At 38.5% G+C, this 26,594-nt stretch overlaps 1 protein-coding gene across 1 annotated transcript in view; it reads right to left on the reverse strand.

The window, feature by feature from the left end:
• The window catches only part of LOC310925319 (chloride channel protein 2-like), a gene marked incomplete at both ends in the record, with an annotated part of 151,023 nt that overhangs the window by 47,673 nt on the left and 76,756 nt on the right, over positions 1 to 26,594 (reverse strand). Inside the window, 7 exons of the mRNA XM_083887242.1 lie at positions 10,866 to 11,021; positions 13,235 to 13,319; positions 15,236 to 15,337; positions 21,103 to 21,187; positions 21,524 to 21,649; positions 22,549 to 22,627; positions 26,171 to 26,248. Coding sequence (XP_083743368.1) covers positions 10,866 to 11,021; positions 13,235 to 13,319; positions 15,236 to 15,337; positions 21,103 to 21,187; positions 21,524 to 21,649; positions 22,549 to 22,627; positions 26,171 to 26,248 — 711 coding nt within the window. The remainder of the gene's footprint in view (positions 1 to 10,865; positions 11,022 to 13,234; positions 13,320 to 15,235; positions 15,338 to 21,102; positions 21,188 to 21,523; positions 21,650 to 22,548; positions 22,628 to 26,170; positions 26,249 to 26,594) is intronic.

Raw genomic sequence — 26,594 nt, forward strand, 5'->3', positions numbered from 1 at the left:
CAGACCCAGAGTCAGAAGACACTGTCGCTCGTGAAACACCTCCACAAAGGACGTTATTCTTCTTCTGCGGTTCAATGTACGTAACCGGATGTGCCCGGACTAGAGCCCGGAGCAGGAGGATCTGCTGTTCCGGAGAACCTAACCGGACCGGGTTTTTTCAGAGATCTCGCTGAGCCCGAGATTACAATAAAACACAGTGTTCTCAGCAGTGGCTGAACTGTTTGTTTTGAACCTTCAGGGCTTCTTAAACAAGGTAATGACGCAGATACACACTAAAAAACAACGTTAATTGGAACTTCCGGTCTAGGTCCGCTTTAAAAACAGGCGTTTATTTCCCAACAGTCATATGGTCTATGACTTTAGCTGATCTGCTGTTCATATTTTCATATGAATTTGTATTTCTTACACCTGCACATGGAGCAATAAAACAGTTGCAACTTAGTGAATATCATGGTTTGGAGGCATAAAAGAAGTAGTACAAACTACAGTATTGTACAAGCCATTACACAAACCTCATCAATGTAATAATCTTTTGGATTCAAATAGACTTTTTAATAACACTCATTACTTCAACTCCTGCTCTCTCTCTTTATTTGTCTCTACTCCTCCAATCCTCCCATTATTCTCCTTTGCTTTTGCTCCCTCTGCTCGGTCTATAGTTAGCTGTAATTAAGACCGGCTGCCATGGTGAAGGAATGGATCTCCTTCTGAAACCTTGCACTGCCGTTCTCACACTCGACTCTTCACATACTCACATAGACATGTGCAGGTGTTCACAAGCACACGCACAGGGACACAGACTCTGTGACGAGAATCAGAGCTGCATGCAGCCGGGTGCTGAGGAGTAAGAGATACGCAACCACACGCAAACACACAAAAAGCCTTGAGGTAAAATGATTTCAAAATGGGTATGACTCCTTGCCTCTCTTGAATTGTTTCTGCCTTTTCTTTTCATTCTCTTTCTTAAAGACAGTACAATATTCAAGTGACCAAAGGATTTGAGAATTCATAATACAGACTTAACTTTATAACAGAGGCCATAACCCTGTGTCAGTGGTGGAGGAAGTACTGAATCTCTTAAGAATTGTCCAAACTGTCACTCGTGGGGCTCCACTCCTGGGTCTGTCACAAACTCTGCCAGTCGTTCTGTGTCTTGTGGCCAGGTGGAGCTGCTCGTCCGTTAAGTGACGTCGTGTGTTCATGGTTGTTTGAATTATGAACTTGGAATGACTTACTGACAATACCAGCTTTTTATACCCACAGAATGTTGAACTTGATGCCACATTGAAAAGGGTCGTCTTTAAGTTTTTTGGTATTGGCCCCAATATGTAAGGCACACTGTAAACAGTGAGACCATTACGTTGAAAACACAACATGAGGTGTGTCTATCACCCCAAGTAAAAATGCACTATTTTTTCTAATTAAGTAAAGCACAGATACTCGAAAAATGTACTTAAATACATTAACGTAAAAAGTATTTGTACTTCGTTTCATTTCACCACTGCCCTGTGTGTGTGTGTGTATTTTTTTTTTTTTTTTTTTCTTTATATCCGTCTGAGAAATAAAGCTCCAAAGTGAATGTTGGAAAATTAAACCTCATCTCACAGTAGTTAGCAGATAATTCAAAAAGGACTGAACCAATATTTTGTGAGAGGACACAAGAGGATGAGACACATTACATTTAGGAGCAGATCAGATTAATGCAAAAGAATCAAGATTTATGTATTAATTTTTCGGTTTTAAATAATTTGATAGATTAATAATATGATATATGGATAGATGGATATGATGGAAGATGGTGGATATATGTGCACTTGGAGCATCTAATTTCTGACCATTCATCTTTAAGTAATCACATTATAGATATGACTTTTAAAAACTTCAAACTCATCGTCCATCAAAAGTAAGTACTATCTACGGAGACCGAACTCATGCAATAAAAACATCCACTGATGAAAAACTTACCACAGCGGCACAAGTTACTGTTTGTCATGATAAACGACATCATCTATAACCAGTATTCTGCCCCTCCTACTTATGTCACACTCACGTAGACTAGTTTTTCATGGGAATTTGAATCAGCCATTTTGATTTGATTTTGAACTCCTGGGTTTGCTCATCAAGAAGCACAATGTGTATGTTTATTTGTTCATGGAGCTAGTGAAAGCTAATGACACTTTTCCAGCTCCACATGTGTTTATTTATATGTAATGTGTAATATTGTAGTGTTAATATGGACATTTAATGACAAAATGTTTAGTTTTCTTGATGTTTTGAGAGTCCTTTTTGTATCCCTATAACGCAAAACATAATATGTTCTATGTGATACATTAGTTTCTGAGCCCCCCACATAAGCAGTGTGACAATTTTTTCCTTGACAAACTCAATGTATAAAATTGGACTGTTTTGTGTATTTTTTGTTCAATAAAAAAAAGAATATTTGAGCATTGTGACCCGCTGTATCAACTATGATACAAATTAAAACCCCTATATGGAAATTGATATTTGAAAAAAATATCCTTTCTTCAGAAGGACCAATAAAGGCTCCAGTTTCAAAGAATTTGAATTTTCTATCATTAATTTAATGGTCTGGGCTTTACAGGGGTATCTATGTAGCTTACCTTTGCAACTGAGTGTGTGTTTTGCATTGATTTACATGGCTTCCATTAAAGTGCCTAAAGCCAACTCCTCTCTCAGGTGCTTAACAGAAGAGTGTTTAGTTTGTGAGGGCAGCAGAACCAGCAATCGATCATCAACAACAGAAATATGTGTACATAACGTGACCCCCCCCCCCCAAAAAAAAAAAAACATATCATTACTCATACTCAAATTTGACCAGAAACAAGTTTTCAACTCTGCAGTGATGTGTTCCTGTGCTTGTCTCTGTTACTGTGACAATAAAACAAGGTTACCCTGCTCCCCTGCCGATGCATTAAGGAAACACTAATTGGCTTTTAGTTTTTTTCAAGTTTTTTTTTTTTTCACCGTCATAATCCCAACCAGCTGCTTGTTTAACCCGTACAAACACAGTCTCACTCACAGGCACTTGAACGCAGCGGAGTGTGACAGGATGATGGCTGCTGTGTGTTCTCTGTGACCACTGTGTATTGTGATACAGACAGCATAAGGAGGTGGATGGACAGCTAACTAAACTAACTAAACGGCACAACACAGTCTCCTCTGGATGGAAAGGTGGGTTCACCTGTATCACAAATGTAGTTGAACGTTTCAACACTTAAATTTATAGATTATGTTTTACACAGATCACTGATTTCACTTATTCACTTAACTGTTTCGAATACTGTTAAACACTGTATATTGGTACTAATTTATTTAGTTCTTATATATTTGACAGAGGTACATATTTTATAGTATCTAACCTTTTTTGTCCATATTAAATACATTATATGGAGGATCAATTAAGTATTTCTGATTCTGATTTATATTCATATTCATGTTGGAAGAAGCACTCGGTAACATGAATCTATGCTAAAAGTTCAAATTTCAAATTCAATTAAACAAGTACAGAGGTTTCATATCTGCAAAATTATAATAAAACTCTACTTATTTTTAAATGTATAATGTATCATGTAGAAGTTCCATTTTTTTTTTAAGCAGTTTGTTCTGACAGTGTGTTGTTGAAGTTCAATAGAATGGAAAGTGTGCATTTGATAATACTATAAACCTGGGAAACGGCTGTTGCATATTTTGTTTAGATTTTTGTGTGTCATTTAATAAAACACAAATACTCCTTACTTCTACTACTTCTGGCACTAAGCCTGAGAGTATGACAATTTATCACCAAGTATATTTTTATGTTAAACACTACAGGCCAGACAGCAATATTGCATCAGCCTCAGTCCATCTAAGCCTTCTTCTATGACAGAATCAGCATGATGTGATGTATAATTTAACAGCAGTGTGTTTTTCCAAAGCAAACTGGAGCTGCTGAGACTTATCCTACATCTCAACTCATGCAGCACATTGACTAGGAAAAAAAATACATATTATTTTTTACGTCTAATTCAGAACGTCTTATATCTGGCATAAAATTAGTCATTAAGAGTTGATAGTTTTTGTTCAACAAGGCATTTGGATGCATTTGCTCTTTTTATTTAGTTTTTTACCATTTATATTCATCTCTAAAGCTTTTGCTTTGTCCAGCTCTTTGCAGCAGCAGTGGGAGTGACTCACTTTACCCTGAAGGAATCATTAATATTTAATCTAATCTAATATTATCGACTAAGAGTACATCTCACTGGTATAGTGCACAAGCATCAAAATAGATGAGGATCTGTGACCATTTTGATAAACTGTCAGTCAGTTTCAAACTGTATACGTGCTTCTGTTAATTTAAAAAAAAAAAGAAGAAAAAAAAGTAAAAGGAATTAATTTGAAAACCTCCTGCATTAAAATGCAATTAAAACTTACCTAATGACCCACATCGATTCTGACAGAAGCTTTAATGAGACTTACAGGATAAGTTATGGAGCTGCTTCGGGATAAACTATTTTAGAAGAAAATAATAATGAAATTCAGTCAATTTATGTGACTAAGACTTAGTCAGACAACATAATGAGAGCTACATTTACTGGTTAAATAAAACAACACTTGTCTTCTTGATTCATTTTAGTTGGATTTAAGCATAGGATGGGCCTAAACTCTGTTAATGTAATTTCACATAAACGATTAATAGAAAGTTTTTGTTTCCTTACACAAGGCAAAAAAATGAATACATTTCAATTAAAATGTGCCTGTAAACTGTTATCCACATTTTTACACTGGCTCAACAGCAACAACAATGTACTGCAGCTATAAAGAAAGACATGATTTATTAATAAAGCTGCCTCCATCTTCATTTAGGCCTAGGTCTGACTTTTTTTAAAGAAAAATGTTGCCATCATAATACAAACTAAATAAATCTGCTCTGAGGCTCCAGTAGTAATAATACTGACTGTTGGAATGATAAAAGAGAAAGAAGCTTCTTCTACAGCTGCATTCAGGGCGCTTATTGGTCAAATGCAGCTCTTTATGATTTATTGTTTCTTTTATCTAATTCTCTTTGCTATGCATTGCTATAAAGTCCAGTGTTAAAAAAATAAAAAATGAAACGGACTAAAGAGCAAAACAAAGAAGTGAGAGATCCACAAAAAATAGAAGAGAGAGGTACAGAAGTGGGAGAAGTGAAGGATACTTCGGGTAAAGATATTATCCAGGACACTCATACAGTGTTCATTTTGTCAATCACCTGGGAGTCTCTGTGTGTGTGTGTGTGTGTGTGTGTGTGTGTGTGTGTGTGTGTGTGTGTGTGTGCGCGCGCGCATGCGTGCGTGTGTGTGAGAGAGAGTCACATTCGATGGACAGTCTATCGCCCAGGGGCCTCGAGAGACCCTCAGGGGGCCTTCCTCTTGTCCCACTCCAATTAGAGTGAAGCCACCTCTCTGTCAATCTTACACACACACACACACACACACACACACACACACACACACACACACACACACACACACACACACACACACACACACACACACACACACACACACACACACACACACACACACACACACACACACACACACACACAGAGACCTGTATTAATAAACACATTACTTATTAAGAGCTGTTGATGTACCCAATTGCACACCACTAAATATAGCAATTCCTTTGTGTGTTTCATTTCAAATGTGATAAAAAAGACACACACTTAACACGTATTCCAGAATTTGTGTTCTTATTTTGCTATCTTTGTGAGGTCCATAAGACCCTGTTCTAATACCTGCCCTAACCCTACATTTTTCCCCTAACCCTAAATGTTGCACGTTTGCATGTTGCAAGGGGAAATGTGATTTTCCCCTTATAATCAACCCTCAAAATGTAGTGAGCTCTGATGCAGACTTAAAAAGAAGTGGAAGATGAAATTACCCATGATGCTTTGAGAATTCAGCGAGCCGGCTGATATTTTTCAACAAAGATGGCGGCCACATCTACCGAGGAACATTTTTCGTATTATTTTCGCAAATAAGCACGTTACAATGTCGAATTGTGTTGGAATATGTTGGTTTGATATACATCCAAATGACCGTTGAGCTTTGAACTCTAATGTCAGAAAATAAATGACGATTTATGAAAGCAGCTAGCTAACTAGCTAGCGAGCGGCTACCCGCCGAGCGCCCCGAGAGAGCACGCCGGCCACGCAGAGCTGCATGACGGGCAAACACGACATTTGAGTCAGGTTCTGTTAGAGAGTTCTTTCTGTAAAAAAGGGAGGTTTTTTCTCTCCAATGATGCTTTTGTCTCATTGTGTGAATTGTTGGGTTCCCATGCTCTTGATGATGTTGTCGATTTAATTTGGATTTATATTGGGTAAGGCATTTAGTTGTGATGGTTAAGGTTAGGGTAAGGGGTTAGAAAATACATCATCAATTAAGGTTTTTTGAGTAGCTTCACTCTCTAGCCTTACCTGAAAAACCATCAGCACGCTCCACGCACTTTCAGCAGTCTGCATGAGAGCCTGTGTCAAAAAGCGACTTGAAAAGGAGCAACAAGACAAGATGGCTGCCGTGACAAATAAAAGAACCATTCATTACCGAGAATGAAAAGGAGAGAGAGAGCGAGAGCAACCATCCCTTTGAAAATTACCAAGCTGAATTCTGAGAAAAACCAAAGGCTGTAATTAGACAGAGCCATTCCTGCCTGACTGAATGCTGTGGGAGTGTATGTGTGGTAAGAGGGTGGGCATCAGCACATGCTCATGTACTGTATGTCGAGAGCAGCATGATGAGCTTTGTGCAGGTGGGCAATTAAAGTTAGAACTGTGTGTGCATGTCCTACATGTGACTTACCTACACGTGCATGTCATAAGGAAGTGCTGTATTTGTCTTAACCATGTAAATGCACAGTGTGTGGGTTCTAAGAATATCACTTAAGGGACACATCGGCCCTGTCCCATTTCTCCCCCTTAAAATTTCCACTTGGTTTGGAGTGCCCTCAACCCTAAGGGCCAATTCCAATTCCTTCCTTAACCCTCAAGCTCAACCCTTAATCTTAACTGGCCCTCAAAACCAAGTGTTGAGGGTTATTTTGTCACTTAGAAATGGGACACCCCTTAAATGCAGATACGTCTAGAGACTGTGGGGGGCAGAATAACGCGAAACACTAACACATTAGATACCTAAACTCTCTCGAAGCACTCTGCAAATAGCCGCTAGCTAGTTAGCTAGCTGCTTTCATAAATCGTCAGTTATTTTCTGAAATTAGTGTTCAAAGCTCAATGGTCCTTTGGATGTTTATCAAACCAACATATTCCAACACATTTTGACATTGTAACAGGCTTATTTGCGAAGATATATTACAACAAAATTGTTCCTCTTCAGATGTGGCCGCCATCTTTGTTGAAAAAATCAGATGGCTCACTGAATTTGCAAAGCATCATGGGTTCCTTCCACTTCGTTTTAAGCCCGCATCAGAGCTCAGTACATTTTGAGAGTTGATTTTAAGGGCAAAATCACACATCCCCCCCCCCCCCCCCCGTGCTCCCCCCTACACGTGAACGCACAAAATTTAGGGTAAGGGCAAATATTTAGGGTTAGGGGAGGTATTGGGACAGGGCCATAATCTGCTTTCTATGACTGAAGAGGACATTACATACATTCATTTTACGGCGACTTTAAGGCTTTAACCTTAAACATAACTACTCCTACTGGCCTATCCCTAACTATTGTATAACCTCATCCTAACCATACAACATGTCTTCATTGTAAAATGTAATCATTTATATTATGGGGACTTGATAAACTGTGTCACTGTGTATATGTGGCATATGCATCTCTGTCACATTAAGTCTCCACTTAAGTCAATCTGTCACCTTCCACTGACACCATTTGCGTCACAAAACGTCAACACTACTGTTTGTAAGATGTTTTGGTCCTCACAAAGGCCCCCATACAACACGCATACACAGGGGTTGAAACGAGGCATTGTTCTATTGTTGATACTTTAACGCAGAAATGTTTTATTTATAGTAGCACACAATGTCAGAAATCTGTTTCTGTGCTTATATACTGTAACTATGAAACTGGAACCTTCATTCTATCAGTATCAGTCTATAAGTACCAAACATACAGTGTATTATCACCTTTTCTTTACTGATAATCGATTAGTGACATGATCAATCATGAATAAGAAGTACATTCCATAATTTGGTTAACTAGATTGACATTATAAGCCCTGCTCGACGATAGTTCATTCTTTTTAAGTGCGGATGTATCGACTATGTATTAACATAGTCAGTGGTGACTCTGTGAGATCCACCAGTGTGAGACTTGGACAAGGTGAACATTTGCCAGCATATTATCATGAAAGGAGATAAACAGAAATCTGTAACAACACAGTTAAAATAAGATAAGTGATAGTCATGAAAAACAAAAGATATAAATAAGAGACAATGGTAAAACTATTGAAGCTGAAAAAAAAAAAGAGTTAAAACTTAGCCTTGATAATAAAAATATCCCCGAAGTAAGATAAAATCTCCTAATTATGAGATAAGAAGTTCAAATTATAAGATAAGAAGTGCACATGCGTCTAAACGGCAATGTTTGTAATGTTCCCTTCATCCATCGCCTTGCTGGCCTCACAATGTGCAGTCTCTGCTCTGCCTAAAATGTAGGTCTCGGTTCAAGTGAACCAAATGCAGGAAACGGACTACAACGAAGAGCATTGTGGGTAAACACAACCAACACATACACACATGTAGAATGATAGCTGGGAGAAATGGCGAGAAATTGGAGACATTTTTACTTTTGATTTCATAATTTTTACATACTTTTTTTTAGCCTTGATATTTTATTATCAAGGTTAAGTTTTACCTCTTTTTTTCTGGTGGAAATGGGCTTCCATATAACAGACATGAGAATGAGAAAATATTTCTATATCACAAATTATTTCCACAGCGGAAAGGAGTGCGGACAAGTAGAATATACATTTAAAAGCAAAACAAAAACAATAGTAAGCACATGGTTAGCAGCAGAGCTGTATCCATGGAAGATTTTAGCCTCTTGACAGAAGACTCAACTAAAAAGTAACTGGTTAGATCTACCATACTTTAAGATATTAATGTTGTCCTTAGAGAAAATAAATTTTTTTACATCAAAGCACATGGGTGTTGTTGACCCACTGCTGCCTCCATCAGTAAATTCAACTGTGTTATCTTGTTATTTTGATGTTAAAAAATCCTTTGTTTGGATTCATGAAGTGAAAACCATATACAATTCAATTAAATATACCAAACGAGGTTTACAACCTTTAGTAAAAGAGCATACTGACACACATACAAAAATGTAATTACATAAGCAGCATCTTTTTTATTCTGCACTCATTGGCACTTTTGTACACTCAACACTGGACACTGTGTACACTTTACGCCCACTACACACTCACTGTAGCTCTTGATATAGTGAAGTGAGATTTACAACCACTTTTTCTGGGAGAGGACATTTCATTTCAGCCGAACTGCAGCAGCACCACACAAGCCACTTCAATCACAACACAAGCAGCACCCTCTTCCACAAGAGAAGAAAAAAAATACAGTAAAAGTATTCAGCTTGGTTTTCTCCCCTCTGAGACACAGAGTGCAGTGGCTGTGTTCCAGTACTTTATCTGAAACCCAGAGGAGTTAAAGCAGGAGCTGATACCTTTACTGCATATCCAACCTCCCCTGTGTCCTTCTTACCGCAGCAAAAATTAAATCAGCTGGGATCCACATAGTTTAAACCCATGCTTTACTTACTGTAACTGTGTACAATGATTTTGAATCTAGCTTCTGACTTTCAAGTCGTTGTCCCCCTCTATAACTGACCTGATTTATGAGTTATGAGCTCAATTAGTTTACATGCTGCATTAAGGAAAAAACATGCACACTGCAGGATTGCTGCAGATTTTCCTCTTACTGAATTTTGAATAGATCTCTCTATGATGTCCAATATGCTTTCCTATTGTGTCCTCTGTCTCTGCATAGCTTTCCTCATTTATGTCATCATAGAAACCAGTTTGTTTGAAATGTCTGTATCTTAACAATCTCGATTGATAAAGTGGCAGTAATTCAAATGTTTAATTGCTATTCACACTTCAGATGCCCCCTTCCTGGATTTTGAGATGTGGAGAAATGTAATCTGGTCAAGAAGAGGCGTTAACTCTTTATGTGGCAGCCTGACAACATGGAATAAAGGGGAAAAAATATAGTTTGGAATAAAATCACTGCTGCATTTGCAACTCCAATTGAAATTAAATGCATAATCAATATGAAATGTATTATATTAGGTCATAGAATGACCATAATGTGTCATCAAAGATTAAGGAAACATCCATCATCCATACTGTACATTATCTACCACTTTAACCTCCACAGGAGGGTCGCAGGGGGGTGCTGTGTCAATCTCAGCTGACATAGGGTGAGGTACACCCTGGACAGTTCGCCAGTCCATCGCAGAGCCATATAGAAACAACCATTCACTCTCACTCTCACACCTACGGTCAGTTTAGAGTGACCAATTTACCTAATCCCCATATTGCATGTTTTTGGGCTGTGGGAGGAAGCCGTAGAAATCACGCTCTTGCATTTCACGGCAGTGGAAAAGTGGAAGAAACAGTGAATGATAGGAGAAACGGGTGGCCGATTAGGAAAATACAATATTTCCACTTAGAGCAAGTAGCAAATGTCACTGGTGGTGGTGGATTTGGAATTTTGTGCCACCTACCACTATCTCCATGAAGTAACTCCCAATAGGTTACTAAGTATCTTGAATATTTAATTCCTTGTATTGAACAACGCCAGGACAATTTGAGTCTCCAGTCATTCACTGACCTACCTTCATGACGATGAAGAGGACCAGGGTGACAAAGACGTTGACCTGCGGGTGTTTCCAGGCTTGAGCATTTCCAATGAAGTCAAACTCCTCAGCGATGCCCTGCTTGGCCCACGTGTGGTTGTCCAACAGAGTCACCAGAGCCTCCTTCTGTGTGAGCTACAGGCCACAGGAAGTGACATCATCAAGACAGAGAAAACTGAGGACTGCGTGTCTGTTAAATGTATGTATTTCAAACTGTACTTCAGATTGTTCTGCTCACATCCACAGTTAATTAGGTTTGCAAAAAATAGATAAAAATAATGTAACAAACAGGTTCAGTGTCTGGTCAGGCTTGCATTTCGAGGACAGTACCTTTACACGGCAGACGAGCTGTGCGTTGTGCCCGATGGCCGTGTCAGTGAGGTAACATGATGTCATACCGGTGCTATTGGCTTCAAACGTGACACAACAGATAACAATGATGGACATATTTGTTGATGTTTTCATGTTGCTCATGGAGTCGTGCCAGTCTCGCTCCACCCTGACTGTACTCTACCATTTTGTTCTGGTACCCCAAGGGAAGGGTGCCAAAATGGATCTGTTATTTAGGTACTATTTCTAATGGAATATGTACTGTACCAAACTTAACGTTCCACTCATGCCCAACATGCCAAAACAGCCACAAACCAAGCAGGAAGTCATCCATTGTTGTCTGTTGTGATGCGTTCAATGTCACCATTCTTTCACGTCACATCTGGCACCGCACACACCCCGTCTACCAAGTAAAGGAACCGTTCTCTGTTGAAACGCAAGATTTCCATTCCAAGATGTATCATACTAAACTGAACCATGATGGAAACACAGCTTAGGTGTACACTGGATGTGCATGAGCAAATAGAGTACCTCATATTTTAGCCTTTGACCTGGCAACCTTCTGGTTACAAGCCGTGTTCCCAATCTGCCACCCATAGTGTGTCTATATTATTATGTACACTATCATGCAAAAGTTTGGGGTCACCCTTACAATTTGTTTGTGTTTTCCATTAAAAGTCACACTTTTATTCAGCTTTTTATTCATTTATCAAAAGATTTGCAAAATGAATAGAAAATATAGTCAAGACATTGACAAGATTAGAAATAATAATTTTTTTCAAAATAATAACATCTAACATCATCGCACAAGGGTTTTCTAATCATCCAATAGCCTTCTAACGCAATTAGAAAACACAATGTACCATTAGAACACTGGAGAGGTTGCTGGAAATGGGCCTCTTTACACCTATACATATTCCATTAAAAAACAGACATTTGCAGCTGGAATAGTCGCTTACCACATGCACAATGTATAGAGTGTATTTCTGATTCATTTAATATTCATTGGGGGGAAAAAAAAGTGACCCCAAACTTTTGAACGTGAAGTGTACAATTTGTCACTAGAGGAGTTAATGCTGTGACAGTGTATTTAAAAAAAAATAAAAAAAACATGAGTGGAAATTCAATGCATCAGACAGGAAGTGTATCGTAGTAAAGTTGTGTTTAAAGGCAGTGCAGATGCAGACATGGGTGGTGAACATGTAACGTGTGAAGGTAATAGCTTTGAGTGTCTTCTGTGAAAGTGGAGCTTGAAGGAGAGTGGGTCAGTGTGGGAGGATTTAGAGCTTAAGAGAGCTAAAAGAGATTGTGTGTGTCTGTCTGCGAGTGTGTGTGAGGTCTGACTGAACAAAAAAAAAATGATGTTCTTTTTTCTAATTCCAATAATTACACAGATGATAGGATTGTAATTGGTGAAAAGTGTCTCTCTCTCACACGCACACACACACAATTGTGAGTCAGCTCAGTTAAAGAACAGTATGGTTGTCTCGTGTGCAAAAAGATACTCAAGTCACGTGAGCACATTAACTCGGCTATTAAATAATTAATCATGCAGTAACATAAATGGATATTTAGACTGTCATGTCACATTTAAGGATAGTACAGTATATGATATTATTGTGTATATCCATAAAATGCATTCACAGTAAGTTGATATATGCAGATTATACATTAATTAGCCAGAATACATAGTAAGACCTTAATATTTACAGTTTAAAGCAGGATTGCACATGAGATATTGGACTTGATAAGAGCAGTGCTTGATGTACAGCACAGTAATTTGGTTTGTTTGACTTTCATCAAAAATGTTATATCATGATTCACAATAATTTTGGATAATCATGACATGAAATTTCCCTCCCATGTGTAGTTTGAAAAATAATAATAATAATAACATAAATCACACAAATGTTCTGCAATCACTTGAAGGTGTAACAGTATTCAGTTAGTCTTTGTGATGTTGTGACTGCTATAAAATAAATAAATTACAGTGTGTGATTAATGTGTGGGGAACATACCTTTCCAGCCATAAACTGCCCGAAGCCAGGTGGAAATGTTAGTGTGGAAACAAGTAAAGTGACCAGTGCTGGATACAGGAGTCGTCTGAGAAGGAGGAGAGGAGAGAAGAAAAGGAAGATGGAGAGGGAGAGAAAGACTGATCAGAAAGAACAAAAACAGGAGCAATCCAGCGCTGCAAGTACAGATGAGCCGCTACGATACTTGGTGTTAGTATCAGTCGAATACTGGTCAAAATCTCTGGAACAGATGTCGATAAGAGAAAAATGCAAACTCGTATAAAATCCAAATATCTGCCTCACACAAATAAGTTTGCTGTTTCTCTGTGTGTGGAGTTTGCATATGTGTGCTTGGGTTTTCTCTGGGTTCTCCGTTTTCTTCCCACATGTCCAAAAACATGCTGAGGTTAATTGAACACTCTACTTCACCCAAAGGTGTAGTGGAATGATAGTTTGTCTCTAGATATGTTTGCCCTACAATGGACTGGCAACCTGTCCAGGGTGTGAATCCACCTTTCTCCCTATGTCAAGCTGGGATTGGCTCTGCGACCCTCAACTGGAGGATAAAGCGGTTGGCAATGACTGAGTGAAAAAGGTTCATTATTTACTATGCAGAGACTATAAAATCGAACATAAAACTCAGCCACAGTATTTTAGCTGAGTCATGTTGTTTGGTATGTATTTCTTCTTCATGGGAGAGCAATATTTGTTAGACAGTTGGAGAATTATGTCTTTGTAATTGTGGTGGAAAATGCATTTGTACAAAATGTGTTGATATCATGGTATCATATCAGTATCAGGGACGGAAAGTGATATCAGGCCATCTCTAACTGCAGCAATAACACAAGAATGTAAATAGTAAACTTATTACAAAATGTCATCCGGTTTGTATATAATTATAATATTTATTTCACAACCTTTCATTTTGTTACTGGTCCTAGCTTGTGCTAAACAGACAGAGATGAACGGACATGGAAAAACTGCTGACAGAGAGAAAAATGACTGAAATTACCCATTTAAGGCTGGAATAGCAGTGTAAAGCCATGTAAGTGAAGTAGGTAATATTTCAATGCTTATTCTGTTTGTGTATAAATAAATATATCATTGTATATAAATTATAAATATTAATCTCAGCCTTTAATTTCATAGACAGTCATGTGGTGTGATATATAGCACCTTCAATTAAAGGATAGACAATATGAGATATGGAATGTGAAATATATATGGAAATAAATTAATAAAAAAAAGATAGGGGGAGGAGTCTGGGACAACAAGCCTCATGCTGGTTGGACAAGAGGGTGATGAAAGAGTGGACTAAGAAAGACAAAAAATGTAATGCAGTAGCTGGTGTTAGCAGCAGATATGCCAATTTTTCTCAAAACCAGAAAAATGTTAATACTTTACACTAAACTGTGAAGATTTGCACTTGGATCAGCAAATAACATGATTCAACATCCATATACAATGGTTGACACATGAAAAAAGAGATGTTTTTGACTTTTCACGATTCACTTTTCATGAAGCAGAAAAAAAAAAACATCCTTTACAGGTGTAGAGATGATGTTAGATGTTGTCATTATTAAGCTGGAGTGGAACTTTAATTAATGTTCCTGGTAAATCCTGTGTTTGTCCTACTATTTCAATTAAAGAAATATCTGCTGTAAAAAAAAACATCTATTACGCCAGGTTTATTCAAGAAATGCTTGAGCATTACATACACGTTGCATGAGTTAAACTCATTGACAGCTCGCAAATATATAAGACCAGCTTCAAGTCGCATCACTTCATTCCAAATTCCAATGATCACAGAATTTGACAGACAGAAAAAACACAGAGCTGGTGCCTGAAACAGTACTGTATTAAAAAAAACAAAATAAACATTAAAACCCATAGGTTAGGGTTAATTAATAATTGAAAAATCGTTGCAGCTCTAAATGCTTCATAATTCATTTAGATGTTGTCATTATTAAGCTGATATTACTTTCCAAAACTGTTGACACTTACTTCTTCATGAGGAATTTGTTGATGGCCTTCTGATTTCGGATGAACTGGACTATAAGTCGGTTCAAGTACACAAACAATGCGCCACCAAAGCCACTAGCAATGCTGCAATACACACAAACACACAAACACAGCATGTTTTTATTTGCATGTCTCACACAGTTATAAAGCACACACTAAATACTCAACCTAAAAATCTCAACAAACACTCATAGACAATACATTCAAATACATACAGGACGAGGAAGAAAGGAAAGGACGAGAATGTCGGCAAACATGTAGGAGGAAAGAGCTGTAGATACAGAACTAGAGATGAAAAATGAGCAGAAAATAACAGCAGTGAGCGAGAAAGAGAGAGAGAGGGCAGGAGAGCGTACAGTATGATGGAGATGTGTGGGGGAGTCACAGACAAAGCAGGAACGGAGGTTTACATAAGCAGTCATTTAAAAGCACAGTGGGAGTCCCTCTTTATGGAGGAAGAGAGGTGGAGAAAGACGACAAGTTTGACGGCCCTGCAGACAAGCTAATGCTTAGGATTATATCTTGCTGCATTATTAATTTCATCAAACACTTCTGAATAAATAATGAGAAGGTGAGAGCATTCAACAGAGGAAACACTGCATGTATCTTGTTTTGTGCCATTTTTTAAATGTATTATTTGTTTAATGGATGCTATCCGAGAAGATCTAAAAGACCCGTCTCTCCGTGGGACAGTGAAGGAGGATTGGGATTAAGAGTTTAGGTACAGGATTTGGAATAGGGCTATTCCAAGGCATGGGAGAGAGGAACTACAATATCAGAAATATGTTTTTGAGTCAAAAATTTTTCAAACTCACTATGAAATATAGGCCCTATGGTATTAACATGACTTGGGATCTGAAACGATCCAATTACAAGTGGACAATGTTAAGTACAACTTTTCACACCTGGATGCTTCTCCTGTGACCACATGTGATCGGATCTCACTTCCTTTGCACTTCATGCTAATAGAAAAATGTTTGATTTTTCTTTGCAGGATAAATGTAAGGGTGCTGAGAATTGTATCATCCTAAAGTCTGTCCTAAAGTATTCAACTGATAAAATGTCTTCTCTTTTCTTCAGTGTTGGCTGTATATTTTTATTTTACAGTGTTAATGTAACACTAAAATTGTTAAAAGGACCAGATACACTTTAGAATAGTGTTAAAGTTAAGGCTTTTGGTGTTATGAACCCTTTAACACCGAGCTTATGGCCAGGGACACACGTTTGGACAAGCACTCTTCGCATTACTGTAATTCCGCTACAGTTTGTGCTATCGGAAAAATGACAATGGTTTCTGAAAAAGGAGAAGTTGCGCTTCAAAGTCAAAATGTGGTTATTATTTATTATGGTAATTCCACTGACGCTGATGCAGAGTTCCCCACACACACACACACACTCAGCAATGGAGAAACGGAGCAGAGAGAAAATTGTGTCCAAAAATGCCCTGAAGACAGTCCTTTGAGGCAATAAAACCACCAGTGAGTTTTGGTGATGCATTTGAGATCAAAGCAGCAGCTGAAGGAGCAACTTCTTGTGAAGTTAGACTGGTCGAATTTCCAGATTGAAGTTCCGGATGAATAAAGCAGTCTCTATCTAGTTTTTACTTTGTTTACATTATTCTGTGCATAAATTGATGCCATCATTATGTGCTGAATTTTTTTACCATGTCAGTAAGATTGTACAATATAGTTGTGCAAAATATGGCACAGACATTGATTGTTAGGTAACCTTTTGCCAGTGATTTAGATTTTTTTGCCGGAGAAATGGTGTTTCGAGTAATCTAATTAATTACTGTTTCAATCACATAACGCCATGATGTGACTGCCAATAAAAACATGGCACATTACTTTAATTGTTAGCTAATTGAAGCTGTTTTCATCAGACCAACTAGATCTCTAAAACGAGAGGCTTCTTTCCTGACTACCTACCTACCACTAGTTATGTCACCAATTATGGACACACTTCCTGCAATGCAGTTTTTTCTTCCTGGCCCTAATAATATTAATTAGGTTAATCATAGCAGATAATATCACACTAACATTATTTCCACCACAGAACACATATGACACAAAACCGAGGCTGAAACTTATTGATTGTTAAAGAAACGTCAACAAATATCCAATAAAAATATAAGTCACAAAGTTTCCAGGACTCAAAACTACTTTTTTTTCTACCAAACCCCACATAAAAAATCATATCCATCCAAACTTCAAGTTTACCATTTTGTCTTCATTATTTTAATCATTTATTTCAGACAGCTTCAACACCACAGGGAACACTCTTTCCTCCAGACTGACTGAATCCTTTCATGTCTCAGCTTCACTATCCAAGTTCCCCCACTTGGCTGTCTTTACCTCTTCTGCAGTATCTCCACAGTGAGTAGGATTTATGTCATGTGTTTTTCCCAAAAATTGTGTGTGTTTATTTTATACAGAAGAACTAACAATGTGTTTGTGACTGTATATCCATGCAAGACAGCCTTTTCCAACTGGGAAACTCGAAAGTTAAACTGCTGAAAACGCCACAAGATGGCCACAAAAAAAAAAGAAAAAGGTTGGATTCTACGGTTAAAAATGTTCAGCGATGCTGCACAATCAAATCACAATTAAATGAACCTGATCGTCTGGAATTGACAAATGCCTGCTCTGACAGTAGAAAGAAAAGCAAATAAAATGCTGCCTAAACCACTTCCTGACTACCTGCCTGCATGTCCCAAACACAGCTGTTGCTTGTATGGTGCCATGCAGCTCCGAATTTCCTGGATGCCATGAATGAGTAATGTTTAGTAAATAGACAGATATGTGACACAGAACAATGGTTATTATGGTGATGCACGCTCCACTGAGACTGTGCACCTTTCTCCTTCAAAGTGTCTTTGTATTTAGAGAGGTTTAGTGTTACTTCTAAAAGTACGTCTCTGAACTTTGGAGGATTCTGTCCCATTATTGGGCTGTTCCTAAAGTAGCACAGGAATCAGGTTGTATTTTAGCCTCCTCTCATTTCTAATGATTGTAGGTGTAAACAGTGAGAAGACTCTTCAAAGAATTGCCCTTGAAATAATTTTTCCTGAACAACTTGCTCTGGCCTAGTTGACTGGAACACTGACCGACTTTCAGCTCAACACTTGACAGCTATTGGCAGGAGAAAATGGAAACTACACCGACACCCCAGCATATACACACACACACACACACACACACACACACACACACACACACACACACACACACACACACACACACACACACACACACACACACACACACACACACACACATCATAGCAGCACTTTCTCTCAAGGTGGTGTTTTGCATACCATATGTGCAAATCATTGATGGAGCAGTGGGTGTTAAATTCTTTGGACAAAATATAGGTTTAAAAAAACAGTTTATAACGGGAAAGTTCTTTAATCTAAAAGAGTGAGTAAAGGAAGGTTGAGAGTAGCAAAAGGGTGAGCCACCCTCCTATCTCTCCACCTGCTTTCATTTTTCCAAGCTCATGGTCTCATTCACACAGCAGTGAAGGAGCCCTCAGGCTATGGCAGGATAAAATAAGACACTCCTCAGTGTGCAAGCAACTGTTTCAGGATGAATTATCCATGTTAGGTGACTCATGCAGGCTACCCTGAATTTACACCTCCACAGGCAAGAGGGAGTGGAGCGCCTGACTAATATCTGACTTTATGCTGCAGTCATGGAAAATGTGAATACCTGTAACATAACTGTAAAACAAAAACTCACAATGTTTGGATTTATCTACAGGTCCAATGTGTACCTGTACCACCCAAAAGCTATTCTTGTTCTTCTCATTTGCAAAGTAAGGTTCCAGGTTCCACTTACAAAATGTGAAACACACTCTGGCTGGTTTGTCTGTTCTGAATATATTGTCATAAGATGGCCACCTCCATAAAGCAAGGCTCTTCCCTAAAGTACAAATAAAAGGCTTATTCTAAGACTACAAAAAAACAAATGATTTATGTTTCAAAGCAAACAATATATTACATTAGGGATTACATTAGACACTCAAGGTCACCTTACAGCAGTTTAAAGAAATACAAGTGTATACTAAAATATAATAAAAAAAAAAAATGAATAAGCTAGTTTGAACAGATGTGATTTAAGACAGGATTTGAAAGTGGAGAGAGAATCAGAGTTGTAGTTGTCTGGTGGGAGAGAGTGAGGCAGAGCAACTGAAGGCTCTGGACACCATGATAGAAAGGACAGGCAGATTATTCACATGGAAGAAGTGTGTGGATGGATGTGTTAATGGTCCGTTCAGAGACGTTGAAATTGATGCGTTATTTAAGTAAAAGCCAATGAAGTTTTTGAAGGACAGGAGAGATGCGATTACTGGAGTTCTGGGGATCGTAACATCTGTAACTTGCGAAAGTAACAGACTTTCAAAAACACACAAACTAGTGATGAGCAAAGCTGTTCTTCTCGGTGTACTAAATCACTAATATCAGACAATTAAAAAACATTAGTTCAATGCTTCCTGCATGACCGGAGTGCAGACAGTCACTGAACTGAAATACAACTGAACGGGTTGTGATCCAACTCAGGATTGCTGGCTTTCAGCAGTGCTGTCACTAAATACACCAGACTTTATTATTGAGATTTTAGACATTCCCTTGGTAAATGTTGGAGATTAACCCATGTTCTCACGGCACTGTTTGGTGTGATTGTAATGTTCCAGTGACTACACTCTCTGACCAATCAGTGGCAGCAGAACCTCGCCAGAGCAGGTACCAAAAACGCACCAGGTAACCAGGTACTGTCACTAATGGAAACGCAAAAAAAAAAACAATGCGTAAAGCTGAGCGAGTCTGCATAGTGGGAAGCACCATTGCTAATCTTCTTCACCTGTGATGCACCATGTAAGGTGTATGCAAGCTGAATATTTAGGTTCATACTGGCATAACCCAGCTATTCATGATTCTCATTACTGGAATAAGGGCATATTTGGGTAATGCTAACAGGGGTAAGGTGTGTGACATGAGTTGCAGTGTTAGCGAATTCCCTGACCAATAAATTGGGTACTGTGTGCATGTAAACGTGGTCATTGATAACAACGGTACATCAACTTCATTGACACCCCAATTTTCATTTGCACACACAGGAAAAGAAAAACAAGTGACTGCATTAAAGATATATTTAAATGTCGATTGGTAAAAGCGGAGAGGAGGGGAAGAGGAAGACTCCTGGACAGGAACAATTTAATTAACAAATTTAGCTCACCCCATCACCACCAACACACAGTGTGGTTAGTTAATGTATGCAATGTGTTTTACAGTCCATTATTTTTGCCTTGATCTCATTGCTGCTTATCTTTCCTCTCACCCTGTGATAACTCTCCACTGCTGTGACTTTGCTGCTTAAAACAGACACTTTCAATCTCCGCCTGTTGCTGACCAAATCTCACAAAGTATGTTAACAGTTTTTATAAAAATTAAACCGAAAAATGTCTGCTTGTGCATGTGCATGAGCACAGTGTAACGCCCTGTAAGTGCAGCTACTTGTATCCATGTTAAGTGGACATCATGTTACTATCAACATATTCCAGTGTTTTGAATTCGGTTTGTAGGACCTATTTTGAATGTTATGGTTGCTGTTTCACATATTTTACATATAACCCCTTTAGTTTTCTGCTAATAAATCCACCTAAATGCTCCAAAGGGGACAATTAAAGTTTCTATGCACGTTTTTAGAAAAAATGACTGAATTTTCCAATATATTGTGTCCAAATAAAATCAGAAACTGTTCAAAAACCGCTCTTTGAAATTGTCTGCCTCTCCACTGCCGATTGTAAAATGAATGATACAAAAATACTGACCACTCACTGGAACTTACCCAATGACAGCAAAGGCAGGAAGCTCCTGGAGGTCAAAGGGGAAGTCCAGTCGGAAATTGGTTTTAAACAGAGCTGTGATGGTTTCTAGAGGAAGAGCAACATCCAAGTAAGAGAAAAAGGGAGAGAAAAACAGTGTCAAAACAATCATGTCAATCTTCACAGCAACAGCACGCGGATACAGTGCAGTGTCAAGGCGCTAACATCAGCTCTTGTCCCGTCTCTGTAACAGAAGTTAACAAGTGAGAAGAAAACAACAATTTCAGCTCACTGTGGCTGAACTGCTAACCTGACACAGGTCCTTTTCACACCTAATAGTCCGCTAGACACGGGACGATCGAGGTGTTTTTGTCAATCATTTAAAAAACACTTTTAATGGTATTTGAGGGCAAAATAGGTAAAGTTCAATTGATCGATAATTACCTTCGTCTTTGTTCCAGACAGCCAGGACTCTGAAGATGAAGGCACTGAAGGTAGCAGCAAAGAAACCTCTCCAATAGTTCCTCACAGCAAAGAACGTGGACGTTACTTCAATACTGAACAACACTCCTGCACACACACAAACACACACACACAGACATTGTTTACCACTTGCAATAAAGTTTTTATATGTATATATATATACATACATAGCTTTATACATCCCCTACATACCAGTATATGAAATTTTCCAATTGGATTTTTAGAAGTTGTGTTATGCCTTAAAATAATCTGCACTGAACATTTTGATGACTCATCTTGAACTCTGGGATTATACTAATGTTGCATCTATCTAATCCTCTATAAGGTTTTCAGGTCTTTCCTCTCTCTAACCCAGCAACCATAATTGTATCTTCCAAAAAAACATTGTCAAATGTTTGCTGAACTACCTTTAACATTAAATACAACCTGCATTTGCTGTGACATTGTTTCACAGTGTATGAGCAATTCACAATTTCATTCATTTCCCCCAACATTCTTCTTTTGACACAGGACTGCTGTGTGAAGGTCCGTACTCTGTGGTGGCCAATGCATGTGTGAAAATGATGAATCATGCTCCCAGTACAACAGTTTCTTTCACAGTTCGAGTCCATGAATCCTGGGAGTGTTACCTTGAAACATGTCCAAAAACCCTGGTCATTCAGAATTCAAATTATCTCTTTTTTTGGACTCATATTGTCCCTGAAGTGAGACCTGATTTACTGTAGCAACCCCTGATTGTAACACTGCCCCCTACAGGCTTGGACAGCAGGCACAGGGAAATATTACAGGCTTTTTGGCCTGCTCACGTACAACAGTATATGACCTATATAAAAGAAAAAAAAAAACTTCTCAAACTTGTCTCCTGCACTGGAACACTCAGTCTGGGTACACTAGTATACCTATTTTGCATCCACTATACAAATGGAACTAAATGATGATAACTTACATGCTAAAGCCCCAGCTGACAGCCATGATATGACACTCACCTCCAATAGGAGCAGCAAAACAGCAACCGACTCCTACAGCACAGGCTGCTGCCAGCATCTCAATGTTCCGCGACTCGTTCTGAAACACACACACACATCAGAAGATCAGAAGAAGTTATTGACAAGTTGAAAACTGAAATTGATTAAATAGATGCAGTTCAGCAACACTTAATTCATATTTATCAAAAGTAATGAGTTATAGATCTCATTTCAGAACTCACTTTTTTTTTTAAGTAATTTTAATATTAAAACTTTTTTTTTATATTGAATGAGCTGATTTGATACAGATACTGGTTGAATTGTACTGAATCAGGCCACTATTGGTCTTGGTCTGGAATTTACGGCAACTAAATTGTTATTTCAAAAAGAAAAGAAACAACAACAATGGATGGATGGATGGATGGAAATATGACTGTGTGGTGGGAGCGTGTAACAAAAGATCGAAAAGTGTGAGACTTGAGAGCCCTGGCTACACCGTTGGAGAATTATGTTTTTAAAATTGCTTGAAATGCTTTAGCACAAATGTGTCGTTAACAGGTTCATAGCTTAACACTGTATCAAGGCCACAATATACTTGTGTGAATGCGTAACCACGGAGACCCCTCGAGCCTTCATAGTTCGCTGTCGTGGTGCCGGATACGCACTGCAATTTCCCGCCCGATCAGTAGGGGTCGCTACGAAAGGTTGTTGTGCTTCTGGCTACAGTGAGCAATGGCGTCCGAGAAAGAAAGACTGTTGTTGTTGTTGCAGCTGAATAACATTGAAACAGTGGCCGTTTCTCACATGAAATAAATATTTTTTTCTGCCCTGGAACGCTATACTATAGATACTGGACACAAAAAAGTGCTATGGTGCCATCCCTATCCCTTACAGCCATTACTGGGTAAAGTAATAATACAGTAATGTATTACTGAGAGACTCATTAATTGATTATACTTGTAGGAGATTCACAATGAGACTGTGGTGAGATGGAATGGATATTTCAAGTGTATCACACAGTACAGACAGGAATGACTGAGAACCCTGAGCTGCATGACTGACAGGCAGAGACTCACAGTGCATCATGGGAAATGTTTTTATTTTGATGCAACTGATCTTCCTTACCTTCATTCCTGATGTAAGACTGGCTTCCTTCAAGCAGCATGGCAGTGATAAAACAAGGTTAGTGTGCGCGTGTGTGTGTGTGTGAGAGAGAGAGAGAGAGAGAGAGAGACTATCCTCAGTGGCTTTGTCTTACCTGCTCTTTCACCCTCTGACCAGGTCAGGGCCCATTTTGTTCATTTATTTTTCTAATTTCATATTTTTATATATATATATATATACATACATACATATATATATATATATATATATATATATATATATATATATATATATATAAACATATAATGGCCAAAAGAATCCTTTGTGTTGCAAAGGAATATAAACAATGAAAAAGCTAGTAAAGAGAGATAAATACAACTTCTTTTTTTTTTACTTTTAATTTTAACTATGGCTACTCTCTATGGGTGTGTGTTGCTGCTGCACCAGAAAAGTTAAAGAAATGAATCACTATCACATACAACAGTACCTCCTCAACGTGGGCGGGGTCATCACAGCGTGGCTGCATGAAACTGTCGTTTTATACGCGATACACACAAACTAGTGACTAGTGACTTGTAAACAGTTATTTTTGATGTACTGAATCTTTTTTTTTTTATTTCCGTGCTAAAATTGCATTAAATCATATTAACTGCTACATTTATCAGCTTCTGCTAATAATAAAGCAAATACAATCAGGCTAACCCAGGGATTCCACTGCATGCATGTTGCATCATATGATGGCTTCGCTCCACTGTTCCTACATGCACTCGATCTGATAACACCCACCGGCTCAACTCCATTTGAAAGTGGTATACAGAGAAAGTTTATATTTTGTGTCATACTAGGCCATTCAGTGGTTCCTGGGTCCTTTTTTTTTTTTTTACTTTATTACTTTACTTTACAGTGTTTACTGAGATACAGATGTGAGGCTTCACATGAACACAATTCTTTTCAAAAACCCCTGATGGCAGAAAAAAATGCTGATAAACAGTGCATTTTTAGCCACATACATTTGTTTGGACACCCCTATGTGGAATATTCAAAGCCTGTTAAGAGCTACCAACCCCCTTAACCACCCATCTTAAACAGTATGAAAGTGGCTGAAACCCTAACAGGAAAACAACAGTAGTTCTTCAGAGAGGAAGAAAGAAAAGGAAGACGACAGAAAACAGAGATCAGTGTCTACAACATACAGTAAGTCTGCAGTCAATTGAGCTAAAATAAGTCTGGTTTTGTTGCTCATTCCCTGTCTTCATATAAGGTCTGTGGCTGACACCTGAAAAGGAAAACATTGAAGACGAAGAAGATACATAAGATGCAGACACGAAACCGGGTGAAATTGATCCTGGTTTCACGCATCATTCCCTGTGGCACTTGTCACATGTGTCATCACATCAGTCATGGCACCTCCTGCTGAACCGTCACGTCGTGTGGTACACTAAACGTGTCGTGGAGGGAGCTGGAGCTGATCCCAGCTGTGATGTATATATGTTATCATGGTTTCTGTGTGCTATCTTAACTAGTATGTCCTAATCCTGGATGTAAGACAGTTTCCATGGAAATTAAGTTAAAGCTAATGACAACTTAAAGTTGAACTTTGCACGTATGGTCGCTTTTTCACCTTTTGCTCTACTCCTACAGTTTTGGAGTGCATATTTTTACACCATCCATCCAGCCATTGTCTACCGCTTTATCCTCACTGTTGTAAAACCTCACTGCTGAAACGTTTACATGTCCTGTACATTTGATTATCTGTTTTTACGAGTGTAGCTGACTCCACTTTCCTTTAGCTTAAGGCCATAATTATGGCTGCAGAGTCAGGATTCTTTCTTTTCTAACAGCACTGACTCTTCACTGAGTCCTACTGGGCTTCACACCATTCCCTCCCCTAAGAGATGGGCTCAAGATGGAGATGAGAGCCAAAGTTTCCTCTGCCTTCCTCCAGCTCCTGAGATACTCCCCCAAAGGACGGAAAAGGGAAACAGGGGACGGAGGACCAGGAAGAAGAAAACTTTGACAGCAAGGCTTTACAGTTATGATTATATATCACTACCTGTTGACTTGACATACAGGTTTTGTGTTTTCATGTGGATTAAGGGGATTTTGATCACTTAGCATGTGAGTGGTCATCTAGACTAAGCACTGTATAAACAGAGCATTTACAGTCAGGGACCATGAAACATTAATGCTTATTATTTATTGCTTTACTAGGCTCTGACACATTGAGCCATTTCATTGAGCCATTTTTTTTCACTGGCTTTGACACAATTGTTAGTGAGACCCAGACCCAGTTACCATGTTTTCATTCAGTGCAGCTGCTGAAGTCACATTGCATTTTCAAAACTGATTCCACTAAATTGAGCATCAATTTAGCAATCTGGTGTGCAGTGTAGTGACCACACATCAAGCCAGTGACCCGCATTGGGGACTACTTCAGGATTTTGTGTACAGTGTACAGGGAAAAAATAGACACTTTAATTTTAAGTTGCATGAGACCACAGCATACAGTGAAATCAACAGCTTAAACAAATGTATTTACCTCATAAATTCCTCCAAACAGAGACATGAACTTGCTGAGAAGAGCGGCACACAAACTGGCGATGTGTACAAATGGACCCTGAAGAGGGGGGGAAAAATAGACATTCAAAGCGTGAAAACATTTTGTTATCCCCCTGGTGGCTGGCTGCAGTATAGGTCAAAAGGAGTTGGCGAAAAACTGAATAGATTAGTTCCCACTTATGTTTGTTCAGTTGTTCATTGTTTGATTTTCGTTAATGTCATAATAACTACTGTCCAGTGAAAAATCACAAACAACTGCACACTACGGTGCTATTTGCAAATAGATATATACGGCAAAATATATATTTTTAACGCAAATATTTTGGCTGTGCTGTTGTTGTTGGTGAGTTCAGTTTTTTATATGAACATTATTCCTGAGTCTGTGACATTGGGAGGATTTTATG

This window comes from Microchirus variegatus, assembly GCF_963457635.1.
Source record: "Microchirus variegatus genome assembly, chromosome: 3".
Classification (NCBI taxonomy): domain Eukaryota; kingdom Metazoa; phylum Chordata; class Actinopteri; order Pleuronectiformes; family Soleidae; genus Microchirus; species Microchirus variegatus.